This window comes from Microcebus murinus, chromosome 15, assembly GCF_040939455.1.
Source record: "Microcebus murinus isolate Inina chromosome 15, M.murinus_Inina_mat1.0, whole genome shotgun sequence".
NCBI lineage: Eukaryota > Metazoa > Chordata > Mammalia > Primates > Cheirogaleidae > Microcebus > Microcebus murinus.
Window position 1 is genome coordinate 11,235,469 of NC_134118.1, and position 26,581 is coordinate 11,262,049.

At 40.1% G+C, this 26,581-nt stretch overlaps 1 protein-coding gene across 1 annotated transcript in view; it reads right to left on the minus strand.

Moving 5' to 3' along the window:
- The window catches only part of ELOVL2 (ELOVL fatty acid elongase 2), a 59,347-nt gene extending 37,676 nt beyond the window's left edge, over positions 1–21,671 (minus strand). Inside the window, exon 1 of the mRNA XM_012753660.2 lies at positions 21,553–21,671. Within this exon, the coding sequence (XP_012609114.1) occupies positions 21,553–21,555 (3 nt within the window). The 5' untranslated portion in view covers positions 21,556–21,671. The remainder of the gene's footprint in view (positions 1–21,552) is intronic.
- Positions 21,672–26,581: the final 4,910 nt, after the last annotated feature.

Sequence of the window (26,581 nt, forward strand, 5' to 3'; positions counted from 1 at the left end):
TTGACCTAAACTGGTTTTTTGGAGAGTGTGTTGGTTAACAGGAAGAAAGGCATGATGAGTTTGTTCCTAACTTCAATGGACAACTCTGTTTTGATTTCTCACCGAGATATTTGAGAGAAACTGTTACATAGTCCTTTCTTCTGTATCTGTATCTCAGGAAATTCAGAGAAAGGGATAGATTTTTTTTTTTTTTTTTTTTTTAGAAATTTATAACTTATGTGTAAGGGGATAGATTTTTTAAAAATCATCCCTATTGAAAGATAAAGATTTCAGTGACCTTGTTTGTTAACGTCAACATGGCAGTGTGCAATGGCAACACAAAGAAATGGCCTAGTAGGGGAATCAGCATTTCCCCATAACTTCTCGTGGCCACTGCCCTCCACCACCATTCTTTGGAAAGAAAAATTTATATTTTCTCAACTTTCTTTAAAGTGCTAAGTAATAGCAGTTTCACGATGCCTCGCCCCCATCCCTTCTCCACGCCTGCTGCCAACACTGATAGCCATCCCATTCTTTGTCTATACAAACATTTTGAAGCTACTATTAAAAATAAGAATATAAAATACACAGTGACTAAACGATTTTTAATTTCATATATAGCACCAAAGTATGTAGGACTGATACATAATTTAGAAATGAACTTGGCAGATAGAACTGCAATCAGTAAAACAGAAATCTGCAGCCTTTTAACTTAATAGTGAGTGATTTCCATTTAGCAAGTTGGGTTACTTCACACATTTCATTCATTCAACAAAATTTCAGTTCAACTGCATGCAAGTACGGTTGGTCTTCTTTTGAATGCCTATCTTCAACGTAACTTTTAATAGGTTAGAAATTTTTAAACTAATAAATGCCTATTTGAAACAAATATAAATCACAGAAATTAAAATGGAGTTATAAAAGCACAGCCATTCAAAGCCATACAAATAATGCAAGAGCATATTACCAATGTTCTTTAAAAAGTGTATGCATCAATCTGTTCCCTTGTCTATTATAAACTATGTGATTGCTACAAAATAAACACAAAAGTGCACTAATTGTTTTTATGATTTTTAAAAAATTTTCTTGGCAGAAGTCTTCACTCAGTTTTAGCCTTTCAGCTCTCAAACATTATTTTTCTTTTTAGATAAAGTTTTTTAGAACTGTATCATTAGAAAGAATGTTAATTACTGCCATTAATGCAGCTCTAAAAGATGTATAGTGTTTTTCCTTCCAAACTGTAAAAAGGAAAGGAAAAATTCAGTAACACTAATAGGCAGTGTGACTCTGGGCAGGGAAGGGCAGTGGTGAGAAACATTTGTGAGTTTTCTTTAAGCAGATATTGGATGGCATCATGTTTTCAGGACATGATGCAGTAGAAGTAGCAATTCCAAGAGCCACAGTTATGACTGCGTGGCTTCCACTTTGCTAGTGAGCTCAGCCTGATTAGTGGTTCTAGTTGTTTCTCAAAAGGTGCCGAAAATTAATCTCCAGAGAAGTAATGACTTAAGGAAAGTTTCCTGGTCTGACTGCATAAAAAGAAATGTGTATTGGATTTAGACATATTAGAATAGTTAAAGGAAAAGATGTTAGCCTATGAAATTTGTTGTCATTTTTGAAAGGAGAAAGTCTGGCCAACTCATTTGCATAGCTTTAAAAGAGTTTTAAAAGATCTCATTTAAAAGGGCTGAAAATGTGAATGGCTCCTGTAGCCAGTAGCCAGCCAGCCAAAAAGGTCAGGCTGTGCCGGGCTGCCAAGTCCAGGTGAGCAGTACATGGTACGAAATCCTTTGTGATCCTTCTGGGCTATAAAAGGAGGGGCAAGCAGACTCTTACACGTTAATCTTGGACTTGAAGGTGAAGTCTTGTATTGCAGACATCTGGGACAGCCACCAAGACTGATTCTTAGAGAGCCTCCTTTGTTTCCTTGACAAAGGAAAGTTGTGGGAAAACTGAAGCAGTTTATTAGTACTTATTTCATTTGTCTTTTTCAAGTTGTCTTTGGCCACACTCTTAACTCACACAAAAGAGCCTCTAGCTTTATATGTATACAGCATATGGAAAATAGAAGAAATAACAAGATTTATTGCCAGTCTATAGATTGTAGCCTAATTTCTTCATATGAACTTTAACATAGCTATATGGACTGTTAACATTATTATATCTAATAGATTATCCTTATATGGAGATGTATATCCTTTTATATATTTAACTAATAAAAAGTGTATATATGGCATACATGATGTCAAATATGAATACATTGTAGAATGGCTGACTCCAGCTAATAAACATATGCATTACCTCACATCCTTATTTTTTTGTGATGAGAACGAAATCTACTCTCTGCAATTTTCAAGTATGTAGTACATTTTTATTAATCACCATGTTGTTCAAAAGATCGCCTGAATTTATTTCCCCTAACTGAAATTTTGTATCTTTGACCCACAAGAGATTTATATCTTTAGGTAAAATAAATATTTGAAAAGTTCTAGTGTGAATACTTCTCCATTTCTTAAATTTACCCTTTTATGTTTTATAAAAAATAACTTAAAATATATAAATGTCAATTATTAGTATAAGAATTTATTTCCTATCACATAGCATTGTAAAGGTGTAAGAATTAGTTCTGCATGTTCATTAGTTTTGTTATGAACAGAAATGAGCTCAGAAAGGAATTTTTTAAACAGATGAATATAGGAACAGCTTATTGGCTCTCATAATTAGTTATAGACATCTAATTCAACTTTCCACCCCAAGCTGGAAATAATTGCTTTCTACAATAATTCTGATAGAAGTTTACGAACCTTACTTGAAAGAATCCAGTGAAAGAATTCTCACTACTTTCGTAAGGTAGCATATTCCATTTAAAAATGTTTCTTGTTTTTATGAAGCCTTTCCTTATTTAGTGCTAAAAAATCTTTCCCCATTCAACTGTTACCCATAAATCCTAATTCTTTTCTCTGGAGTTATACAAAACTAATATTATTTTTCTTCCACATGAGAGCCCTTCAAATATTTGATGAGAAGTGTCAGTTCACTCCAAGCCTTTACCGTTCCCTAGCCAAACAGCCTCGGGAAATTGAAGTTCTCCCATTCTCCCCTCTCCTCTCTCCCTCTGCCTTTCTTAGTGGTCTTACCTTTCCTGCTCATTTTCCTTCCTTCCTTCCTCCTTGTGCAAACATCAACTAAGTATCTATTAGGTACTAGGCATTAGACTCATGTCTGTACATATGACATGAACTCTAGACCTTTTTCACTATTCTCCCTCCAGTTTGTCAAAATCATTTTTTTTATAAAAATTACTTTTCTATTTTTTTTCTTTCTTTACAACCTAACAGGGAGAAGAAAGCCAAAAAAATCTCTTTTTAAATAGAGCCCTCTGCATGTGGTAAAACTTTTCAGAATGTGGTAGAACTATTAACACTCTTACTCTGAACACCCTATTTCTATTGATACCCAATTCCTTTTGCCTGAGCCTCAATAAAAACTTTTCCCCTGGCCAGGCGAGGTGGCTCATGCCTGTAATCCTAGCACTCTGGGAGGCCGAGGCAGGAGGATTGCTCACGGTCAGGAGTTCAAAACCAGCCCGAGCAAGAGTGAGACCTGGTCTCTACTAAAAATAGAAAGCGATGAATTGGCTAACTAAAAACATATATAGAAAAAATTAGCCGGGCATGGTGGCGCATGCCTGTAGTCCCAGCTACTCGGGAGGCTGAGGCAGACGGATAGCTTGAGCCCAGGAGTTTGAGGTTGCTGTGAGCTAGGATGATGCCATGGCACTCTAGCCAGGGCAAAAGAGTGAGACTTTGTCTCAAAAACAAAAACAAAAATCTTTTCTTCTGATGCCACTCCTCCAAATGGATATAATTTGTACTTTTCTGGGGGAAGACTCTACACACATGGATTTCTCTTCTTTTCCATCAAGCCAATGATGGCAACAGTCATTTATAACTATGTATAAGCTGCTTTGATTATATGTCTCTTTCTCTTTGGGGATTTGGTTTCTAGCTTTATATTTGGATATAGCATTTTGAGTCAGTAATAGATTAAGTTATCCTACAACACTGTAGGCCTCATTTGCTATGGCTATCAATATAAGCCATTGCTTGACTTATATTCTACTTATCTTGACTCCTCGGTTTGGTCTCTTTATAAAGAGATTTTTACTGTTGACTAAAAGCAGGTGTGGACAAACAGGCTGATCTGTGATTAGATGGCTTCAGTCCAGAGTAACTGTCACCATCAGAAGAGGAGTAAACTGCCTCCACACAGTAATGGGTTTCCTTTCTTTTTTACTTACTGATTGGTTATAAAGAAAAAGATTAAATTCTCCCACATGAGCAACCTACAGCTGCCATGAAGTTTGTTCTTTTTTTTTGGAGACAGAGTCTTACTCTGTCACCTGGGCTAGAGTGCAGTGGTACCAGCCTAGCTCATGGCAACCTCAAATACCTGCCTCAGCCTCCCAAGTAGCTAGGATTACAGGCATGCACCATGATGCCCAGCTAATTTTTCTATTTTTAGTAGAGACGGGGTATCTCCTTCTTGCTCAGGCTGGTCCCGAATCCCTGACCTCAAGCAATCTTCCTGCCTCAGCCTCCCAGAGTGCTAGGATTATAGGCCTGAGCCACTACACCAGGCTGAAGCTTGTTCTTTATTTATGGCTTTTTCCATTTTAAAACAACATATGAAGACAGTTCAGAATTGCCACCTGTCACTGACTTCTTTATTATAAACACTACAAATGATGAAAATAGTAATAATAAATGAAAATAGTTAGAATGTGTTTACTAGAACCAGCCATTGTATTGGGTACATTACATACTATTATCTCATTTAATTCTCTTAGTTACTGTATAAGATAAGTATTTTCATCCCCTCTTGACAGATTACAAAGTGAGGCTAAGAGAAGTAAAGTTGCTCAATTTCACAGAACTACTAAATGAGCAATGCTGCATCTTCTTGCCACTCACTCACGTGGTGATTATTTTTAACCAATCATGAGTGTGGTGTGTTATTTAAGGCTATGGTTAAAAGAGTACTAGCATTTAGTGTGGTTCATTGCAAAGAATGGGAGTTTTATACACTTTCTAGTCTTAGCTCTGATACCAAATATCTACATAACGTTGGGCAAAAGGTTATCTCTGAGCAGTATCTTTGTTCTCTATAAAATGAGAATCATCATCTTAACTCTTTGATAGTTAGGATATGTGTGGCTGTGAAGACTAAATTATTTCATATTTGTAAAAGTATCTATGTCAGGCCTGTACAGAGTAGAGACTGAATAGACAGCTACTCATTGAGTGTTCTGCATTTTCAAATCCCAATGCAGGGACACACTGTCATAGTCTTACAACTGCCAATGCCATAATACTTGGATAATCTAAAGGGAGTGACATTATATAGGAGAAATGCCCCTTATTTAATTAGTGCTTGTCTCAAGAATTATGTGTTTTGTTGTTTTTGTCTGTTTTGCTTCTGAGAGAGAGTTTCACTCTATGGCCTAGGCTGGAGTGCAGTGGCCTCATCATAGCTCACTGCAGCCTCAAACTCCTGGACTCAAGTGATCCTCCTGCCTCAGCCTCTTGAATGGCTGGGACTACAGGTGTGTGCCACCATACCAGGCTAATTTTTCTATTTTTTTTGTACAGATGGGGTCTTGATCTTGATCAGGCTGGTCTTAACCTCCTGGCCTCAAGCGATCCTCCTGCTGCAGCCTCCCAAAGTGCTAGAATTACAGGTATGCACCCGGCCAACAATGATGTCTTTTTAAGAAAAATTAGAAAATACAATGGTATAAAAAGGAGGGTAGTAAAACTGCAATTAGTGTTTTAACAATGATCCAAGGGACAGTCAACATAACTGTTCTCAAAGACAACACTGGGTATATTCGATATGTATGTGGAAGGAGAGAAGGGAAAGTGAGAGGACACTACATGTGGTGGGCTTGAAAGCCCCTCACAACTGGCTTGCAATTAAGAAACAAATATTTATGGTGTACAATTTGAGTAAAATTGCTCTCCTTATTCCTTTACACTCCTTTCCCCTGCTTGCCTCAGTCTCCCTATCTGTAAAGAGAAGGAATGAGAATACCAACGCCCAGGGTTACTGTGAGGATGAGTTAACACAGGAAAGGTTCTTATATCAATGCTGGGGCATAGTAAGAACTCAGTGTTATTTGCTGCTGTTGTTGTATTTGGCTATTCTCTCTCTTTTCACTCATGGAAAAACATGTTTTCACTGATGTTAAGAATGACAAATGCCCTTCTTTAGGGCATCCTTTAATTCTCTAAAACAGCATAGATGCAGAATCTAACCTGGTAAAGCCTTTCAGGTGCTGGGTCAGCCAGCCAAGAAGAAAAGATTAGGGAGGGTCTAAGAAAACAAAAGGCGGCCTTCCTGCTCTATGGTTCACCTGTCCTAGATGTGCTGGTTTTAAAAGACCTCCAATCTGGGGAAAAAAAAAAAAAAAAAAAAGCTCAAGTGGTGGTGGTGTTCATCAGGGATTAGTGGGGGTAGACCCACATCTGAGGGATGTGGTTAGCAATATGGAGGGGAAGGGCATACCTCTAACCCATGCTAGGGAGAGGCAAAGATATAAAATGCAATCAAAACATTCATACTTTCATATTACCTTGAAATAAAATAAAAATGAAACAAAAAGACTCCAATCTGAGACTCTAATGCAGAATCCAAATCCGAACCTAATTTTAACTTAGGGGGAAAAATGTAAGAGTATAGAAATGTAGAGAATAGTAAAAGAAATATATCACATATGAATGTTGAAATTGCATTATATCTGCTTCAAATCTTTTTAAATTAATGCAATAAATATGCACTGAGGACCTATTATGCACTAAGCACTAATATTAATAAAACGCAACTGATAAAGTTGTCACTGCTTTTGTACACCTCCCCAATCCTATGTCCCTTGTTCCTTCCTCAAACACAATTGTTATGATAAATTTTATGTCAAGCCTTCCAGTCCATGTTTTCATATATTTATATGCAGATATTCATTCAGAAACAAAAATAGCAGTTTTGTACTTTTTTAAACCCTTCATCCTGCAAAGTTTTGTACATTTTAAGGATTTATATACATTATACATATACTTACCCTTCTGCAGCTTGTTCTGTCACTCAACATTGTTTTTTGAGATATTCACATTGACACATGTGGCTCTGGTTCATTCACTGTAACTGTTGTATAGTATTCCATCAGATAAATATTCTACATTATCATTTATCCCACTCCTTACTGATGGATATTTTAGGTTGTTTCCAATTTTCTGCTATTAAAAAAATGCTGCTTTATACAAACTCCCTCATGTTCATTAGTGGGAATTTCTCTGGGAATAAATCTAGTTGTAGAGTTGCTATGTTGTTTGGGGAATACATTTTTATTTTTTGTAAAAACTACCACATTGGTATAAAAAAATGTATGGAACTTGCTACTGTCAGAGTTTTTAATTTTTGCTGAGCTCATGGGTATGACATGGTTTTAACTTGTATTTCTTTATCATTACAGCAGTTGTGCATGTCTTTAAATGTTTAGTGGCTATAGAGGTTTCCTCTTCAGTGCACTGCCATTTAATAATTTTTATCCATGTCTCTAAGAGATGGCTTGTTTTCTATTTATTGATTTACAAAAGTAATTGGTATATTCTGGGTGCTAATATTTTGTTATATACATTGCAAATACGTTCTCTTGGTCTTGCCTTTTCTTTGTTTAATCTCTGCCAATAGTGTCTTTTGTCATCTCAAAATATTAAATTTTGATGTGGTCAAACCTGTCACTTTTTATGGCTTGTGTTTAGTCTTAAGAAATAATTCCTACCATAATGTCTATTTTCTAGTTTTAAAGCTTCGTTTTTCTTTGGTTTTCAAATGATCTGAATTTATTTTTGTATACTATATACTATATCAGGTAGAAATCCGATTTTGTTTTATCCCATCTGGAAGGCCACTTATCTCAACACCACCCCTTAAACAGTCCTTTCCACATAGCTACCTCTGCTAAAAGTGCTACCTCTTCCTTACGGTAAGTTCCCCTATCTACACCAGGCTTTCTCCTTCTGCTTCACTGACCTAGGTGTCCATCCCAACTTCCCACATCACCACAGCAAAACCACGTTTTCCTCTTGTAAATATCAACCCACTAGAAATCAAAGACCTGGGCTCTGGTGTTTAGTTTGCCACAGTTGTGTTGAGGAGCCGCTTTTTCTGGGCTTCAGTTTTGTCACCCATAATGTGCAAGGTTTACCATGTTTGTCCACTTGGCTCTTTCACAAGGTTGCAGTCTTACCTATGAAAGCACTTCAAGGTCCTAAGATTTCCCATCAAATTATTAAATTGCAGTACTTACTCTCCTGCAGGGGTCCTCGACCTGTGGTGAATTGTATTAATATAATTATTTCATTATATATTACAATGCAATAATATTAATAAAGTACACAATAAACGTAATGAGATTGAATCATCCTGAAACCTCCCCCCATCCCATACCACTTTGTGGAAAAATTGTCTTCCGTGAAAATGGTCCCTGGTGCAAAAATGGTTGGAGACTGCTGTCCTAATGGCAGCCTAAATTAATTTTCATATCTTTTTACACAATGTGCATGAAAGTTTCCTATGTCCAAAAATTAAAAGGAAGAGGTTGGGATAGAGCCTCTATAAGGGCCACAAAAATCTAGAATTAAAACTTTAGTTTTTTTCTACTACATGCATGAGATCATGGACAAATCTTGAAAATTTAATTGCATATGGCACATATTTTCACAAAGAAAAAAGGATAATCAAATATCCCTCAAATGATTACAAAATACACCTGGCCCTGTGTGTGCGTGAGCTCTATATCCATGGATTTAACCAAACACTGATCAAAAACATTTGAGAGAAAAAAACATTTCACGAAGTTCTAAAAAGCAAAACTTGAATGTGCTGCACATCGAGTTTCACGCTGAATCCATGTGACTGAAATGATGCAGGCACTGTATTAGGTATTGTAAGTAAGCTAGAGATGATCTGAAGTATATGGGAGGATGAGCGTAGGTTATGAGCCAACAGTAGGCCATGTTCTATAAGAGACGTGGGCATCCACAGATTTTGGTAATGGGGTTGGTCCTGGAACCGATCCCCCACAGTTACCAAGGGACAACCACATACGGAGCGTTCCAGGTACCTGTTACCAGCTAGCCTACTTTAGCACTTTGTTCAGAAAAGAAATTTGAAAACTTGTTGGTAAACAGCATTCAGGCTAACTTCTGGAAAAGAAGAATAAATACTGATAAAATTCTTCTATGAAAACTTTAGTTGTGATATTTTAAAAATTGCATTAAACTATTGGATATTCCAGATGGTTAAAATGACAGTTAAGTTTTGTTGTAGTGGTGGTTTAATTATTATTTTTACTGCATTTCCCCAAAGTTAGTATATTCTATTGAAATGACCTGGACTGAGTAATCACTTATGTACTAAGAAAGTGCTGCCAGAGACAGGAAATCTAGAAGAACTGAAAAATATCTATTCTCCCCAAAACAGATGTAATATTATATATATCACAGCTCAGAAACTTGACTCTGCACTACTCAAAGTGGTTTATATCTTATTTTCAGTTACTTTATAGTAACTTACTGTATGAAAATGTCTTTGTGCAAAACCTCACAAAATAAAAAGATAAAAGAATGACTTAAGGTTTGAAAATATTACTTCTTAAATAGGTTTTCTCTGACAATGTATGTTTCAAAAAAAAAAAAAAAAATACCTACCCAATTACTTTGTCTTCAGCAAGGAATTCCTGACCATGCTTTTAAATTCTGCAGCCTGCCCCTCATTCACAGCATGCCTACTCCCTCTTTCCCTGATCAACATTTTTATCCACAGCTCATTTACCTTCTAGCATGATATTTAACGTACTTATTATGGTTAAGGTTCATCATCTAATTCCTCTCCTCTAGAGTGCAAGCCTGGAATCTTTGTCTATTTTCTTCACTGGTGCATTCCAAGCACCTAGAATATACCTAGCTTGTGAATAAACAAATAAACAAATATTTAATTGAATATTTGCTGAATATTTCACATATTTCCTGAATATTTTTTTGAATAAATGAATTCTAAGAAAACAGTATTAAATAGAAAGTAGTTTAAAAATAGTTCTAAACATTTCAGGATCTCTTTATATCCATGACAAATTGTTTCTCCCCTGGCATGTATGCATGGATTTGTCTACCTTGATAGAATGTCTCACTCTCTTGCCCAAGCTAGAGTACAGTGGCATAGTCATGGCTCACTGCAGCCTCAAACTCCTGGGCTCAGTGATCCTCTGGACTCAACCTCCTGAGAGTCTGGGACTACAGGAGTACACTATCACACCCACCTAATTTTCCTGTAGAGATGGAGTCTTGCGCTCACTCAGGCTATCCCTTGGTTTTCTAAACAGTATTTTAGAAAAAGTTCATTATGAGAACTTTTCATGATGAGAATTTTCAAACAGAAACTGGATAATGACTTCTTAACCATGGATATCAGGAAAGTCTATTGGTATAATGAAACAGGCAATGGGGTAGAAGACAAGAGACATAGGTATAAAGTAGGTTTGAGTCCCCAGTCTATCACTGACTAGTTTTATGACTCTGAATAAAACAATCCGAGTTTCAGTTTTCTCAAAGATGGGGAAGCTACTTTACACATCTGTTCACTTATTAAACAAGTATTCTTTGAGTGTCTACTGTGTGCAGGTGCCATTCTAGTGCTGACATTACAGTGGTAAAGAAGACAGATGGAAGTTCTCACCCTTACAGAGCTTATATTGCAGTGGGGGAGATAGTAAACAAGTACAAACAAGCAACTGACATGATGCTATGAAAGTGTTCTGCAAATTAAAACACATTATACAAGCATATGGCATTAAGATTACCACCATTAGGAATGTAGTAGAAAGTTCCTCTAAAGATGATCATAAATTAAAGGTGTAATTATTCCATTTCATTTGAAAATGAGCTGACAGGGAGTCAACCCATACCAGAGACCCAGATACTTCATTCTGTTTGGTTCAAAGTACTCCTCTAGCCTTGTCTCTGACCAGCCAGGCTGGTCTATTCACTGCTTTCAACATGTCCAATGTGTTTTCTGCTTTTACCACCTAATCTCAGCCTCTTCTAACACTGTCCCCTCCTAGATCACAAAGTCCTCTATTCTCCACTTATTTTGTTTTTAGACACTTAAATGTCTAACCAATTTTCACTACCTCTACGCTGACAGAGAAAAAGCACAAAAAGCAGCTATGTGCATGTATGCATTCTCTTTCCTCATTTCCAACACAATACACAAATACAATAATCTGCTGTATTTAGGATTTTACTAATCAAAATAATGAGGATCCAGTGGGAAAGGCAGAGTGTGAAAGACACATTCTCCTGTACAGTAAATTTTTAGGGGTTAAGGCATTAGATTAAGCACTATTAAGAAGCTCAAGGCATAGGCAATTTGATGTAGGTGGTTGGACAAATAGCTAAGGTTTAATCTGATTATGTGGAGCTCTTGGGATTTTCTAAAGTTGGGATTCAAATCCATGAAACAATTTTCAAAAACATTCAGTTTTATGAGTGCATAAGTGAGAACTATTCAATAAGAAAAACTGTTCTGAAACAAGCATATAGTTCAGATTTCCATTTTTCACTAAATACTCTAACAGAATTCATGCAGCCTCAAGATAAGGAAACAAAAAAAATTAGAGAATAAAACCTTTATCACCCCAGACCAAAAAAAGTCCTAATGTTAAAACTAAAACCTATTATCACAGGAATATGAAAATTTTTAAAAATGTAAATACACATAGATCAATCAAGATAGTTTTTTAAAAAATCTCTATTGCAGGCATAGAGAAAAAAGTTAGGCCTGTAAAGATGAAAATGATTCAGTTTCTGTGGATAACCATTTGAGTGTCTACTATCAGGGACTTCATATGTATTATCTTATCTGACCCACCCTTCACTGTGTGTCTAACCAATTTTCACTACTTCTAAGCAGTCAGAAAAAAAGCAGCTATGTGTATGTATGCATTCTCTTTCCTCATTTCCAATGCAATACACAAATCCAATAATCTGTTGTATTTAGGATTTTACTAGTATACATATTTTATAGATGAGAATACTGATGTTAAAATGACTAGACAACTAGTAAAGAAATGGGGTAGGCAATTAAATTCAGGAGTGTACGGTTACAGAAATTTTTCAAAAGTTGACAATATGAAAATAAGTGTAAAGAACTGACATAGTTCAGCTCCTTCACAACTTCCTTTCCTAACCCTATAATACGCCAACTAGAGTAATCTTCCTAAATTATATTTTCATCATTTGACTCTCCATTTCAAAAACCTATTTGTTCTTTACTATCTGCAAAATCTAGAAACTTTTTAGCTTCAAATTAGTTCAAGACTCTTCAAAATCTGACTTGATTACTCTCTTTCTAGCATAAACCCTATAATACTGTTGGTCCATAGACTTCACAAATTCAAAAAGCACTTACTGAGCACCTTATTTGTGGTAGGCTTTGTGATGACATAGCTTTGTCCATAAATTGCTCACAGTACAGTGTTTCTCAAATATATCTGTTACTATTTTCTGCAGCCTTCACCCAGTTCTTTCCCCTATGTAGAATGTTCTGCTTGATCCTATATTCCTCACTTTTTTCACATATCAAAATCCAACCTATTCAAGATCCATTGTTGAGCCCAACTTGTTGAGCCCAACTCACGAAGCATAAAGATTTCTGCTAGAAAGTGTCCCTATTCTTTTGAACTCACAGAGCATTAGATTTTAAATTTGTGTGCACTAGGAACCATCCTACCATACAGATTTCTAGACTGCTCACTCAGATTCTCATTCAGTACATCTGGTTTCACTCATCCCGGGAATGTGCATTTAGGTATGTCTGTCAGATTCCTAAGTCCACCATGTTCCTTCTACCCAAGCTCTCAGATAATCAGTCTGATTTTTCTCCTCTCACTGGAATTGACTCGTTAGCTTGGTACTTTGGTGTCATACAGACACAACCTTGGTCTCAAGCTTTAACAATTCTAAGGACTCTGGCTCTTCAGTTACCAGGCACCTCCTACCCTAACCAGATTCTTGGCATGATAAAAACATAAGAGTCATCTGTGTTGCAGGGCCTGGGTTGTTTTTTGGCAATAATATAACTGGGCACATTATTAGACTGAGTCTTTCTGTTGGATAAAATTGTCCGCAGACGGGAGAGCACATTTACTGGCCCGAAGGACTTGAAGGCTCACTACTACTTACTTGTGAAGTATGCTTGCCCTAGAAGAGACAAAGGGATCTCCCTCTGTATTACAGATTTCTTGAAGCAGAGCCTGTCCTTCATATTTAAAATGATAGTCACTGCCCGTAATTGAGCAGTAGTGAATCAAAGAGTATGTCTAATCGAAAAATTACTGAGGCAATATATTTCCATATCTCCTTGAGAGCAATTTTAAAGACTATAGTGTTCATTGTAGAGAACATATTTCTTTACTTTAAAAGAATAACAAATGCAAACTATTAATTCCACTATTAATGCCAAAGTTTGCATTAAGGACTTCAGACTATTTCAGACACTTGTTCTATCTCACAGGAAGCAAGTACTGGTAAGATTAGTGTTCTTTTCAGAAATGTGTTACAAAAGGGATGTTTATTATTTTTTTCTTCTTAGAGAGAGGGTCTCATTCTGTTGCCCAGGCTAGAGTACAGCAGTGCAATCATAGCTCCCTGCAGCCTCGAATTCCTGGGATCAAGCCATCCTCCTGCCCGGGCCTACCCAAAGTGCTGGGATCATAGGCTCTGGGATTAATGAACCACCGTGCCTGGCTGCACTTACTTTTTAAATTGTAAAAAGAAAATGATTTATGATACAATAAATCTAATTTACAAAAGGAACATGGCAGCATCGCAGTAGCAGTGGCAGGACTTTAAAGGAGTCAGTATTTTATCATACTATTGTTAAACAGAGAAACTTGGCTTCAAAAAACAGTGAAACTAGTGTGATTGCTTTGCACTTAGAAGTTTGATACAGACATCAGGCAGTAAATCTCAAAATGACTTATAACTGTGGTCCCCAACCCCTGGGCAGCTGACCAACACTGGAACTGGGATGCACAGCAGGAGGTGAGCAGGTGGGTGGGAAAGCAAGCAAAGCCCCACCTATACCCACAGCCCCTCCTGGTCAATCTCATCACTGCCTGCGCTCCGCCCTGCCCCCTCCCATCAGATCAGCTGCTGCATCTGACGCTCACAGGAGCGCCAACTCCACTGCAAACGGCGCATGCAGGGGATCCAGCTGATGCACTCCCCACAAGAATCGAAGACATGATGATCTAGAGATGGAGCCCCCCACGCCCCATGGAAAAACTGTCTTCCACAGTACCGGTCCGTGATATCAAAAAGGTTGGGGACCACTGACTCTCGACATATGCCACTTCTTTTCGGGAGTTTGAACACAGACAAGGCCTAAGGAAAGGAGAAATGCCTTCCTTGAACATGCAAGGGAATGACAATTCCCCCATCCTCTAGAGAATGGGATGTGAAATAACCTGCAAGTACAATTTTGATTGGGTTACCCTACAAAGGTACAGCCAACTGAACATTTTTCTTATAGCTCAAAGCACTGTTCCTCTTAAGCATAACTTCACCCTGACATTAAAACTGTCATGAACTCTGCATTTCCAAAAGTCAAGGAAGCTCTGGATTGAAGAGAATGTCTTCCCTGTAACAACTTCAGGAAAGCTTCTAGAATGGGAGCAGAAAGGATTAAAAAACAGGCTCTTTGTTCTGAGCATGCATTGGAGAGTATGTTACACAGACCTCCCAGAGTCAGAGAAGAAAATCAGTTGATCAGAACTTAACTTTCAGGAAAACTGAAACTTTATTTTTTTTTTTTATTTTATTTTTTTTTTTTTTGAGACAGAGTCTCGCTTTGTTGCCCAGGCTAGAGTGAGTGCCGTGGCGTCAGCCTAGCTCACAGCAACCTCAAACTCCTGGGCTTGAGTGATCCTTCTGCCTCAGCCTCCCGGGTAGCTGGGACTACAGGCATGTGCCACCATGCCCGGCTAATTTTTTTATATATATATCAGTTGGCCAATTAATTTCTTTCTATTTATAGTAGAGACGGGGTCTCGCTCTTGCTCAGGCTGGTTTTGAACTCCTGACCTTGAGCAATCCGCCCGCCTCGGCCTCCCAAGAGCTAGGATTACAGGCGTGAGCCACAGCGCCCGGCCTGAAACTTTATTTTTTCATTATGGACACATTCTGTCTTCTTTAAAGATGTAAGTTAATTTTTAACGTAACTCCTTAGTGTAATGGTCAATAAACTTTTTGACCTTGCCAAAAAAAGTCTACCAAGTAGATCTCATTAACCAAATTTTGTTTAGTCACGTGGAATATTCCACATATTTAAATCTTTAAAATATTGGAAATAAAGCCAAATAATAAACTCTCATATAAAATAAAAATTTATGTGCAAAGTTACTATTTTTCTCTCTGATCAATGTCTTAATACTGTAATCATTCTACTTAAAAACAGCTACTGGCCTGGTACGGTGGCTCATGCCTATAATCCCAGCATCTTCGGAGGCTGAAGTGGGAAGGATCATTTGAGGCCAGGAGTTTGAGACCAGCCTGGGCAACATAGCAAGGCCAGGTTCCTCAAAAAATTAGAAAATTAGCTGGGCACGGTTGCGGGCACCTGTAGTCCCAGCTACTTGGGAGGCAGAGGCGGGAAGATGGTTTGAGCCCAGGAGTTCAAGGCGGTAGTGAGTTGTGATTGTGCCACTGCACTCCAGCCTGGGCAACAAAGTGAGACCCTTTCTCTGGGGGGAAAAAAGAAAAGAAAATGCAGTGACTACCTCATTTCTCTTGAAAATTACTTGTCCACTATATTGGAGCACTTTACCAATCACATGCTCAGTACTGCTCAATAATAGGCAGTGTATAGGCACCATCAATTCAAATATGAAAGACAGGCCCTGCTTTCAGAAATCTGTAACACAGAAGGAGATTCCTTTGTCTCTTCCAGTGCAAGCGTATTTCACAAGTCAGTAGTCAGCCTTCAAGTCATCCAGGGCCAGTAAATGTGTTCCCATGTCTGTATACCATTTTATCCAAGAGAAAGTTTTCTTACCCTATTTATTATACTAGTGAATTAAGTCTGATATGCACATGTGGTCCACAGCCACACCACCCTGAACATGCCCAAGGTCATCTATGTATCTACATATACTGTTCATGATCACCTCCATTTCAAATAACACCTTCCCTTGCATGCTCCATTTCTGTGTATATGAAATAAAACCTTAGATTTTACATATTATGTTTAAATGTACATATGTATATATCCATATCTATCTATCCTTGTAATTCATGGGAAAGAAACTACATAGAGAAGTCACTCTGATTTCTCCATTCTCTTCGATAATAGGGGAGAAAAGTCCTCCTGCCTTCATCAGATTTATACGAGAAGAACACATTTATGCTGGCTTGTGGATAAGGCTACACGAAATACTAGAGGAGGTCGTATTCTGGAATGAGAAGATTTAGAGCAGGTTTTGCTACCTCTAGTATGTGACCTGGGGCAAATCATTTATTTTATTTGAAACTCAATATTCTTACCTGTAAAGTATGTATACTGCTATAGGAATTGCCTCCCTTAAAGTTTTTTTGTGAGGCTTCAAAATGAGTTAATGTGTATAAAAATTCATTGAAAAACATTTGATTGATAAATATAAAACAGTATTACTATACAGTCCTTGCAGTGTATTTAAGTTATATCAAGTAAAATCCATAAATATAAAGTAAAAATAATTATTCAGCAAAATTATGTATCTTAGCTTAATTTATATCACTATTAAAATATTTAGGAGAACATGAAGGACTTAAAAAAAGATATTCATTAAATTTCAGTAAGAACTTAATGCTTAGCTATAAATTTTATTATGTAAAAATAAGATAATCTTCCACAAATTATATCATAAAATGCAAATATTATAGAAAGGCATATGCATTTTAAATTCAATAATAACTTATGAAACTGTATATTTCATTATTTAAAGAAAATGACATAACCTGGTCCTTTGCACAAATATGATCTGAAGTATAAATATAGTTATATGAATACATACACATTGTCATTTACTAAAAGAGTAAACAGGCATATGTGAATTGATGAAGCACCTACATTACTGAATCATGTTCAAACTGAATTGTGATAAATTAATTTTAAATACATTAAGAGAAATTGCTAATTGGAGGAACCGTATTGTAATTTTGCAAAGCAATGTTCATTTCTCAATACACCCTTATGGATGATAAATGAGGTGTGAAGAGAAAAACACAGGACACTGGGAGTCAGGAGTATCTGCATTCAGTTTCTCAACAAGCTACTGTTTAGCACTTACTATGTGACAGGCATTATCCTAGGTGCTCGAGATACATTACTGAAAAACACAGACAAAATATCCTTAGGAAGCTTGCATTCAGGTAAGAAGGAACAAACAAAAAACACATGATATAATAAGTAATTAATCAAAAGGTTACAATTGCTATATAAATGAGTAAACTGCTAGGTTATATTTTTGTGGAATAAAACACTGTAAGAGAATCAAGTGCGTGTGAATATGGTAGGGCAGGTCCATTTTAGCAGAATGGTTAGGGTAGGTCTAATCACCAAAGTACTCAGCAGACAGACGCAGCGCTGGGGGTCGGGGGAGACCCATGCAGCCAAAGGGAAACAACCAGTGTAAAGATGCTGAGGCCCCATTTGATTCTCAGAAAACAATCTTGTGAAAAAGATGATATTCCATTTAGCACATAAGTAAACTGTCAGAGTGACTTGATCAAAGGAATAGAGCTAGTTTATAATAAAGCCAGGACTAGAAACCAGGTTTCTTGATCTAGTGCCTTTCTTTTGTTTTATCCCTTTGTTCACCAGGCACAGAAGAAAGTACTCTGTTTCTCACAAAGGACTGTATAAATGTAAGGTTTCATTGCTGTTGTGGTTGTTGCTATCATTACTATTATTAATTCCACTGATATGTCTTTTTTTGTATTTTTTACTGATATAGTTGTACACATTTTATGGGTACATTGATATTTTGATACTGTATATAATGTATAATGATTAAGTCAGGGCAATTAGAATATGCATCATCTCAAACATTTATCTTTTTTTGTGTTGGGAATATTACAATTCTTCTTTTCCAGCTATTTTAAAATATATAATAAATTATTATTAACTATTAATATAATTTCTCTATTATAGAATACTAGAATTAATTCCTTCTGGTATTTTTTGGAAGGTAGATAGGGCTCAAAGAACAATTTCATTTTCCTTTCTTGCGGCTTATTTTTCTCCTTTCTTTATCTGTGCTTCTTTTCTTGGATGGATCATTTTAATATCAGATTACCAGTTAAAGTAATTATACTTCTTTCGATATTTGATAATGAAAACATGTTAAACATAGGAATAAACTATACATTAGAAACCACTTATGACTTAACATGAAAAAGAGCTGAGGGAAGAATGGAGAGAATGTGCAGCCCAGTGATTTGGACAGATAACTGCATTTTTCAAGAGAGGCAGGAAGTAAAAATGTTAAAAACAAAGACCACAAAAAAGGAAACCTGCAGAAAAGGCAAAAATGGTGGAAAGGGGGCTGAAGAGAAGGGGAGAAGAGATTTTCAAATATTTTCAAGTAAAAATGTGATAATATTAGACAATAAATGATATAAAAGAAAAAAGAGAATAAGAATCAGATTTCAGACACCGTAGACTGAAGAGCTGGTGGAATTACTAGCAGCAAAAGGGAACAGAGAGGAGAGTCTGAAAGGTGAGTAGTTTTCTTTTTGTAATGCTGGGTTTAAAGTGGCAGTGAGGTTCTCACAAGTGGAAAGGGTCTAGTAGATAAGAGGCAAATTTGAAAGATGTGTACTATCTAGAGCCGTTTCATCCAACACAGTAGCCTCTAACATGTGGCTACTGAGCAAGTGAAATGTGGCTAGCCTGAACTGAGATGTGTTCTAAGCATAAAATTACATGTGTGCTTCGATGATTTTCTATGAAAAACATAAAAAGAATGTATAAAGTACCTGTACCTTTTTTTTGCATTGACTACACGTTGAAATAATATTTGCATGGATTGGGTTAAATAAAATACATTAAAATTAATTTCACTTGTCACTTTTTGCTTTTTAATGTGAGTACTCGACAATTGAAAATTATACATATGGTTTATATTATATCTATCAGTGCTGATACAGAGCAAAACTAGATATTTATTAAGATCACATAAGGGACAGAGAAGTAGGAAATGAATTAGACACATTCTTAAATGTCTCAACTGAAAACAGATGGGCGAAAAAAGAACGCATTATAATAGTTAATATTTACTAAGCACTATGCTAGACACACAAAATGCATCACCTTATTTGTCCCTCCCAATAATCTTATGAAATATCATCATCTTTTACAGAAGAAAATACTGAGGCCCAAGGTCGCACAGTTAAATGCTGACGTTGGGATTCAAACCCAGGAATGACCCCAGATATCAAGCTCTAAACTGCCCCATCAATTCCAGAACAAGTTATGCTCTCCAATTATCAAATGGTTAGACTTTAAATGTTATATTTAAATTAATAATTTGTTAGAATGGTTCATTGTCAGTGATACACCCTTGAAGTCCCTATTTGATTAAGGAAAAGTTACAAATGAGTAAATCTGTAACTTCTGAATTATGATAAGTCACTGACTCGAGCCTGTTTTCACCATGTTGTGTAACTTTTTCCTCTTTATCAATGCCTACTCCTAGAAATTCCAACCCGTCAAGTTAGATGGTACATACCTAATTGGCCAATAGAGATGATCACTGACACAATCTGGAACAGCAGGGTGCTGTTTTCTGAATATAACTAGATATATCATGTGGATCCACTTGACAAACTTTCAAGTCTCTTTCAGACCAGGAAACCACCGGTACCTCCCAAACTGACTAAAACAGTTTTTGAAGGAAGCTGGATTAAACAGCAACCTTCTGTTGAAGAACTAAAAATTAAGCTTACCCAACTGGATACTTTAAAAATGGATTTCATACTCCTTGAAAATGCTACACTTTTGCTTGCCTTTGATTTGGGTTCTTTTATGTTGATTCCCATGACTTTTCCATTCAATTAAAGAGCTATCCTTGGACTTGTTCTCGCACCGCTATTCCCATCTAAACTTTGGAACAAACACCCCAAAGGACAGAGCCAGTTAGCCTAAAAACGCTTTGTCCGAGGTGATGCCACGGTGTCCGCAGCATGAAATGACAGACGGAGCGTGAGAGATGACCACCGGGGGCGGCAAATCCGAGTCCCTCCCGTCCCACAGCGTCTCCCTCCTGGCAAACCCCGCCGGAGACTCGTCGCAAGTGTCAGTCGGGCACTCCTGGTGGCGGCTTCCCACTTGGGCGCTAACACACAGCAGTCTGCGTTGTTGGGTTAATCTTAAAAGGCTGTGGAGCACCTCCTGTGCACCGGGCACGGCTGTGGGTGCCAGGAATGCAGTGGACGAGACGACAAAATCCCCGTCCTCCTGAAACCTACGTCCCGGTGGGGGAGAGTCAACAAACACGATGAACAAGACACGCAGCACGCTGACAGAAACGCACGCCGCGAAGAGAAAACAAAAGCCGCAGGAAGGAAGGCGCACTGGCGGGCGGGAGGCAGGGCAGGAAAGGCTGGAATGTTAGGGCGAGGAGGTCGGGAGAGACTCGGAATCGAGGGGCGGCGTTACCACAGGGTAGCGGGGACCCGAGGCCGCGCAGCGCCGGCGGGAGCGGGTCGGGAAAGCAGATTAGCACGTTTTAGCGAGTCCCGACGCGGGGAGAGGAAACCCTCGGGAGGGGAGACAAAGACCGAGCCGGCCGCCGAAGGCAAGCGCAGACCTCGCGTCGCGCCCGGGGCCGGGCTTCGGCGCGGCTCGGCCCTGAGGCTCGGCAGGGCGGGGCCCCCGCGCCCCGGGACGGCTCGACGCCGGCGGCCGCACCGACCGGGCAAAGCGCGGCCGCCGGGGCGCGCCGAGGCCCCGGGCCGGGCGCCGTCTGCCCGACACACCCCCGGGCGCGGCCCGCGGGGAGGACGGCGGGAGTCCGGCCGTTGGGACCCAGCCCGGCTTCCCGAGGCGGTGGGAGCCGCGCTCGGAAACGCCGCTCTGCGCCCCGGGAGCGGGCGGGCGGGCGGCGCGGGAACGGCTGCCGGGCGAGGGCGGAGGGGCGGCTCCCGCGCCCGGCTGGCCGCGAGCGTGCGACAGGGCGCGACGCGAGCGGGCGCCTCGAGGAGCCGCCGCGGGACCGGGCGGCGGGGAGCGGGACAAAGTTCCCGGGACGCGGGCCGGGCCGGGCCCGCCCGCGCGCCCGCCAACGCTCGCCGCCCCTCCGAGCCCGCGCGGCCGGCCCTCCGACAGCGGCGGGTTCCAGCGCCGCCGCCCGCCCGGCCCTTCCCGCGGGCTGCGCGGGCGCGGGCGGAAAGAAGCGCGGCGCGCCGCCCCACTCACCATGATCCGCGGCGACCCGGCGGCCAGCGCTGCGCTGTCCAGGGTAGCGGCGTCCCTCTGCGGGCGCTCCCGCGGCGCCCGCGCTAGTTACCCCTCCCACGCCCACGCCCGGCGCGCGCACGCCCGCCCGCTCCCCGCCCCCTCGGGCTCGTGCCGCGGCCGCGCGGCGCCCTGAGCCTCGGGCCGTTTCGTCCCCTCCCCTCCCCCACCGGGCCCGGCCGGCCTCGGGGCAGGAGGGCGCGCGGGGCGGGACGGGGCGGGGCAGGCGAGGCGGGGCCCCTACGGCCTCGCGCGCCCCCGCCCGGGCTCCGGCCGCTCCCGCGCGGCCGCGGCGCCCCCTGCCGGCCGGGCGGCGATTTGCAGGCCCAGCTGGCGCGGGCTGCGCGCGGCGGCTCCACGTCGGGGAAAGCGGGACCCGCCCGCGGCCCGGAGTGACCGCGACGGCGGCGGGCGCAGGAGGGGCGGCGTGGAGGGCGAGGGCGCCGGTCCTGCTGTCAGTTGGGCTTCGTGGCCTGAAGCCCGTATTAAGGGGGCATGGTTCTTGCTCACGCGGGTTTGCGGGATGGGGTTCCGCAGTCTGCCGGGTGGGGTGGCGGTCTGGGGACGCGGCGCGGAGCGGGTGGGCGCGGGTGACGTCTGAGCGGGACTCTGGCCCTCGCGGCGCCTGCTGCGCACAGCCTAATCCCGGGGCGTCTGGCGGGTGCCGCCGCCCTTGGCTCACTCGGCGCGTGGTCGGGAACAGCGGGCAGCACCTCGCACCCGGGCTTTCCGTTTTGGTTTTGTGTGTGGCGCAAGAGAAAGGCGGCGGAAAGGTAGATTTGCGTGAGTGTGACGTGACCTTTCCTCTCTTTTGGCCGGAGGACTCGCACCTGCTGTTCTAGGAGACGGGGCGGCGACGCGAGCGCGCGAGGTGAGCGTGTTGACCGCGAGAGCGCGCGTCGGGCTGTGCCCAGGGCCTCGCCGCTGGCGCGCGCCCGCGGCTCCGCTCGTGCTCGCGGAGGTTCCCCGGGTGGCAGAGTGAGCACCACGGTGCCAGGGCTTCACAGTCATGTGATCACCTGATATTGAGGGTGTCCTAGCTAGTTGGAGTGATAAATTCCAGATATATATTTGATTATGAGGAGCGGGTGACTTTATGGCCACGAAGAGGTAAGTATTGTTAACCAAATCTCATGAAATCTCAGGAGTCAGGGCTGCCAGTGATCTATATTATGACACCCGGAGACTGGCAGGAAATTTACCTAAGTATTCCCCAAATAGTAAGTGTTTATTCCTCAGATAGTAGTATTATGGGATAATTTTTTTCTTTTGACATTTTTGCTTTTTTAATATTATACATGTATTTATTTACATTTTTAAAGCTTTGATTTCTTTCATTCTTTGGATATTGAACTATAAAAATCCATGGTGGTTCACTCCTGTAATACTAGCACTTGGGGAGGCTGAGGCTGGAGGATTACTTGAGGCCAAGACCAGCCTGGGCAACATAGCAAGACCTCGTCTCTACAAAATATTTTTTAAAAATTAGCTGGGCATGGTGGTGCACACCTGTAGTCCCAGCTACTCAGGAGGCTGAGGCAGGAAGATCACTTAAACCCAGGAGTGTGAGGCTGCAGACACCACTGCACTCCAGCCTGGTCAACAGAGTAAGACCCTGTCTCAAAATAAAAAGAAAGAAAAAAGTTTAAAACTATTAAAGTCCTGGATCTGAACTTCATTGTATCATTAATCTGATGTAGTAGAATGTAACTTCTTAATCTAGTGATTCTGAGACATTGCGTATACGTAGCACCAGAGGATTTAATATATCTGGGACCTATCCAAGTCGTCTCAGGTACAGACCAGGAATATTAATTTTTAACAAGCACCACAAATGATGTTGATGTAGGCAGGTGGTCCATGGACCACATTTTGGGAGACACAATTCCATCATCTACTCAGGGAAAGCTTTAATCTATTTTTCTAACATGAAGAGAAAAAATTATAACAATTTTGACAACCAACCTCCAAGCACCCTGCTGCTGTTTGCTTGCAGGAATTGTATCACTGACATCATCTATACCTTGCAAAGCACACCAGGTTAACACGTGGAGGGAACGCTTAAACTTTGAATGATCCCTGTATTCCACATTACCATTTAGCCTGATAATTATTTTACCTTTTTTAAAAACACATATCAGGGGGGAGGGGAGCATGGGCAATATAAGTAACCTTAACACTTGTACCCCCATAATATGCTAAAATAAAAAAAGAAAAAATAAATTAAAAAGAAATGGGAATTATTAAATAAATAAATAAATAAATAAATAAATAAATAAATAAATAAATAAAAACACATATCAACCTACAGGGCCAGAAGGAGGTCTAAAAAGTCAACTATGTCTTAACTGCTTCTTAGAAGATTATTTTATAGCTTTCCCTGTCACTACAATAAAGGAACAAAGGAGACAGTGAATGCCAGAAGGTCTTTTTTTCCCCGACATTTCATTAAATATAAAAGGATGTGGTTCTACCTCTAAAAACATAGAACTGGGAAAGTACCTTAACCAGAAATAACTGGGAAAGGGTCTTAACTAGATATAACATGAATTCCCACTTATTTATTATTAAAAAGATTTTAATACAGCATCATTAACATGGTTTTATAATATTTCTTTCCTTTCATTATTTATTCTCTTGTGTGGATTACACAAAAGCTGGAATCTGCTTGTGTTTCTTAGCTGTAGGGCAAGCCCATATTGAGCATGTGTACAATAATAGAATTATAGACTAATCATGTGTCAGGTACTTATGTGGATGTGGCACTATATAAAGTGATCGTTAGCATAATCTAAGAATCTTAAACCTAAAAATAGAGATCAGACTCTGTCTTTGTCACACACACACACACACACACACCCCTTATAGTTTACAGGTGAAGAAAGTATATCTCAGAGGAATTAGAGAAGACCAGCAACTAATAGATGACAGTGGTAAGGCCTGGCTCTCCTGAATCCTGAGTAAGTATTCTCATTGTCTTTCCTGCCTCTCCATTGATGACCTGCCAGCTATTATCAAAATTATGAAGTTGGCAAACTTCTTTTATTGTGAACCTTATCTCCTTTTTGTGTGGTTCTCTTCTGAAGCACTCGTCCTTTGATACCTACCCTCTTTGTGTTTTATCCTGAGAAAAATACCCACTTATAATTTATTGTGACTTTAAGCCAGTCTACTACTTTTCTTCGAATTATTTGTACTTTTAGGGTGATAATAGAAAGACTCTGGAAATCATATCCTTTCCTTGGCCATATAGTCCCCCTTGTGTAAAGAAAGTTCTGCACCTATGAGTTTGCAAATAAAAAATAATAAAGAGTAAACCAAGACAAAGACACAGTGACACAACTGAGTTCCCTCCAACAAATTCAGTTCATCTTTTACTCAGTATTATCAGGAGTAAGGATTTATGATAAAGTAATATAACAAGACAATCATGACCTTGTGTCAATCCAGGTATAAAAGATTTACGTTTATCAAAAATACTATACTGCATACTATGTTGTAGTGCCACATTCTCGAGCAAGGGCTGGTAAACTATGGCTGCAGGACAAATCCAGCCAGTTGACCTGTGTTTGTAGATAAAGTTTTATTAGAACACAGCTATGCCCATACAGTCACGTGTTATCTGTGGTTGCTTTCATACTACATCAGCAGAGTTGAGTAGTTGTGACAGAAACTATATGGTCTGCAAATCCTCTAATATCTATTATTTGGCCCTTTATGAAAAATGTATGCTGATCCCTGTAGAACTTAGATAATATGGATATGGCCTAGAACAACATAGGTAAATCCTCTTCTTTTATGAAGCTTATATTTTATGAAGGGGGGAGAAGATAATAAACATAATAATTCTATCTAGAAGTGCCATGAAGAAATAATATTATGACAGAACATGACTTGAGGGAACACTTTAAATAGGATGGTCAGGAAAGGCCTCCCTAAGAAGATAAGATCTAAGCTGAGAGCCCAGTGATGAAAACAGGCAGGCCATGGAGCCGTGAGGAGATCTTAGGGGGAATCCTTCCAGGAAGAGGAAACAGCTCTCGTAGATAGAGATCCATGTGTTTGCTGACCCCATGGCCATCAGCCCCTGCGCTGAGGCCCTACTTTTGAGGACCCCAGCCCTAAGGAGCCTGGTCCTGGCAGGACATTCCTACATGGTGTCTACTGGTCAGCTGCAGCCATAGCAGTTCAAAAAACCCCAGTTGCACCATTACTTTGTACTCCTATAGTCATTTGACTTTATCTTTCAACTTTTTGTTGTGCTCATTTAACTGTTCTTCTTGGCACATTCATTCACATTATCATTTTGTCTTTTATATATGCTATTTTATTTAAACTATATTTATTAATTTCCTTTTAATATTTTTTTAAATGTATTTATGGCAAGTAGCATGGGCATAAAGTGGGATAGCCTATTTCACAAGGAAGGTGAGGTGCCATAATCCCTTGGCATGACCTGTAGTAGCCTTTCCAACCCATACCATAGAGTGGCTGTCCTTTCTCAGGTGTACTCTTTGAGATTAATCCTAGGCAGTAGCCTATCAGCCTATCTATTCTGCACCAGAGTTAAAGCCTAGGAATCAACTGAGGAAGGAGAGAAAGTGCTGGTAAAATCCAACCATTCAGATCTCAAGGAGGGCACCTTGCATGAACTCCCCCTTCCCATTCGCCATTGTAAGTGTGACTGTGTGATTGTGTGAGGGTGTGTGCGTTGGGAGGGGGGTAGAGTGAAGCCACACATTCTCCCCTGCAAGAAGTACTCGTGCCTGGAATGGAAGTAGTGTAAATAAGAGACTAGACTAGTGCCTTATAATTAATCATTTTGAAGTTTATGATTTTCTGGCCTATGGTTAAAGTTGGTCAGAAATAGCTGATCTGTAACTATAATGTTTATAACTTTACTGAATATTTTCCTCAATTATTGAAGATGTTGATGTGAATGAACGTAGAAGGTGGTAAAATTTACATGGATTCATAAAATTGAATAGAC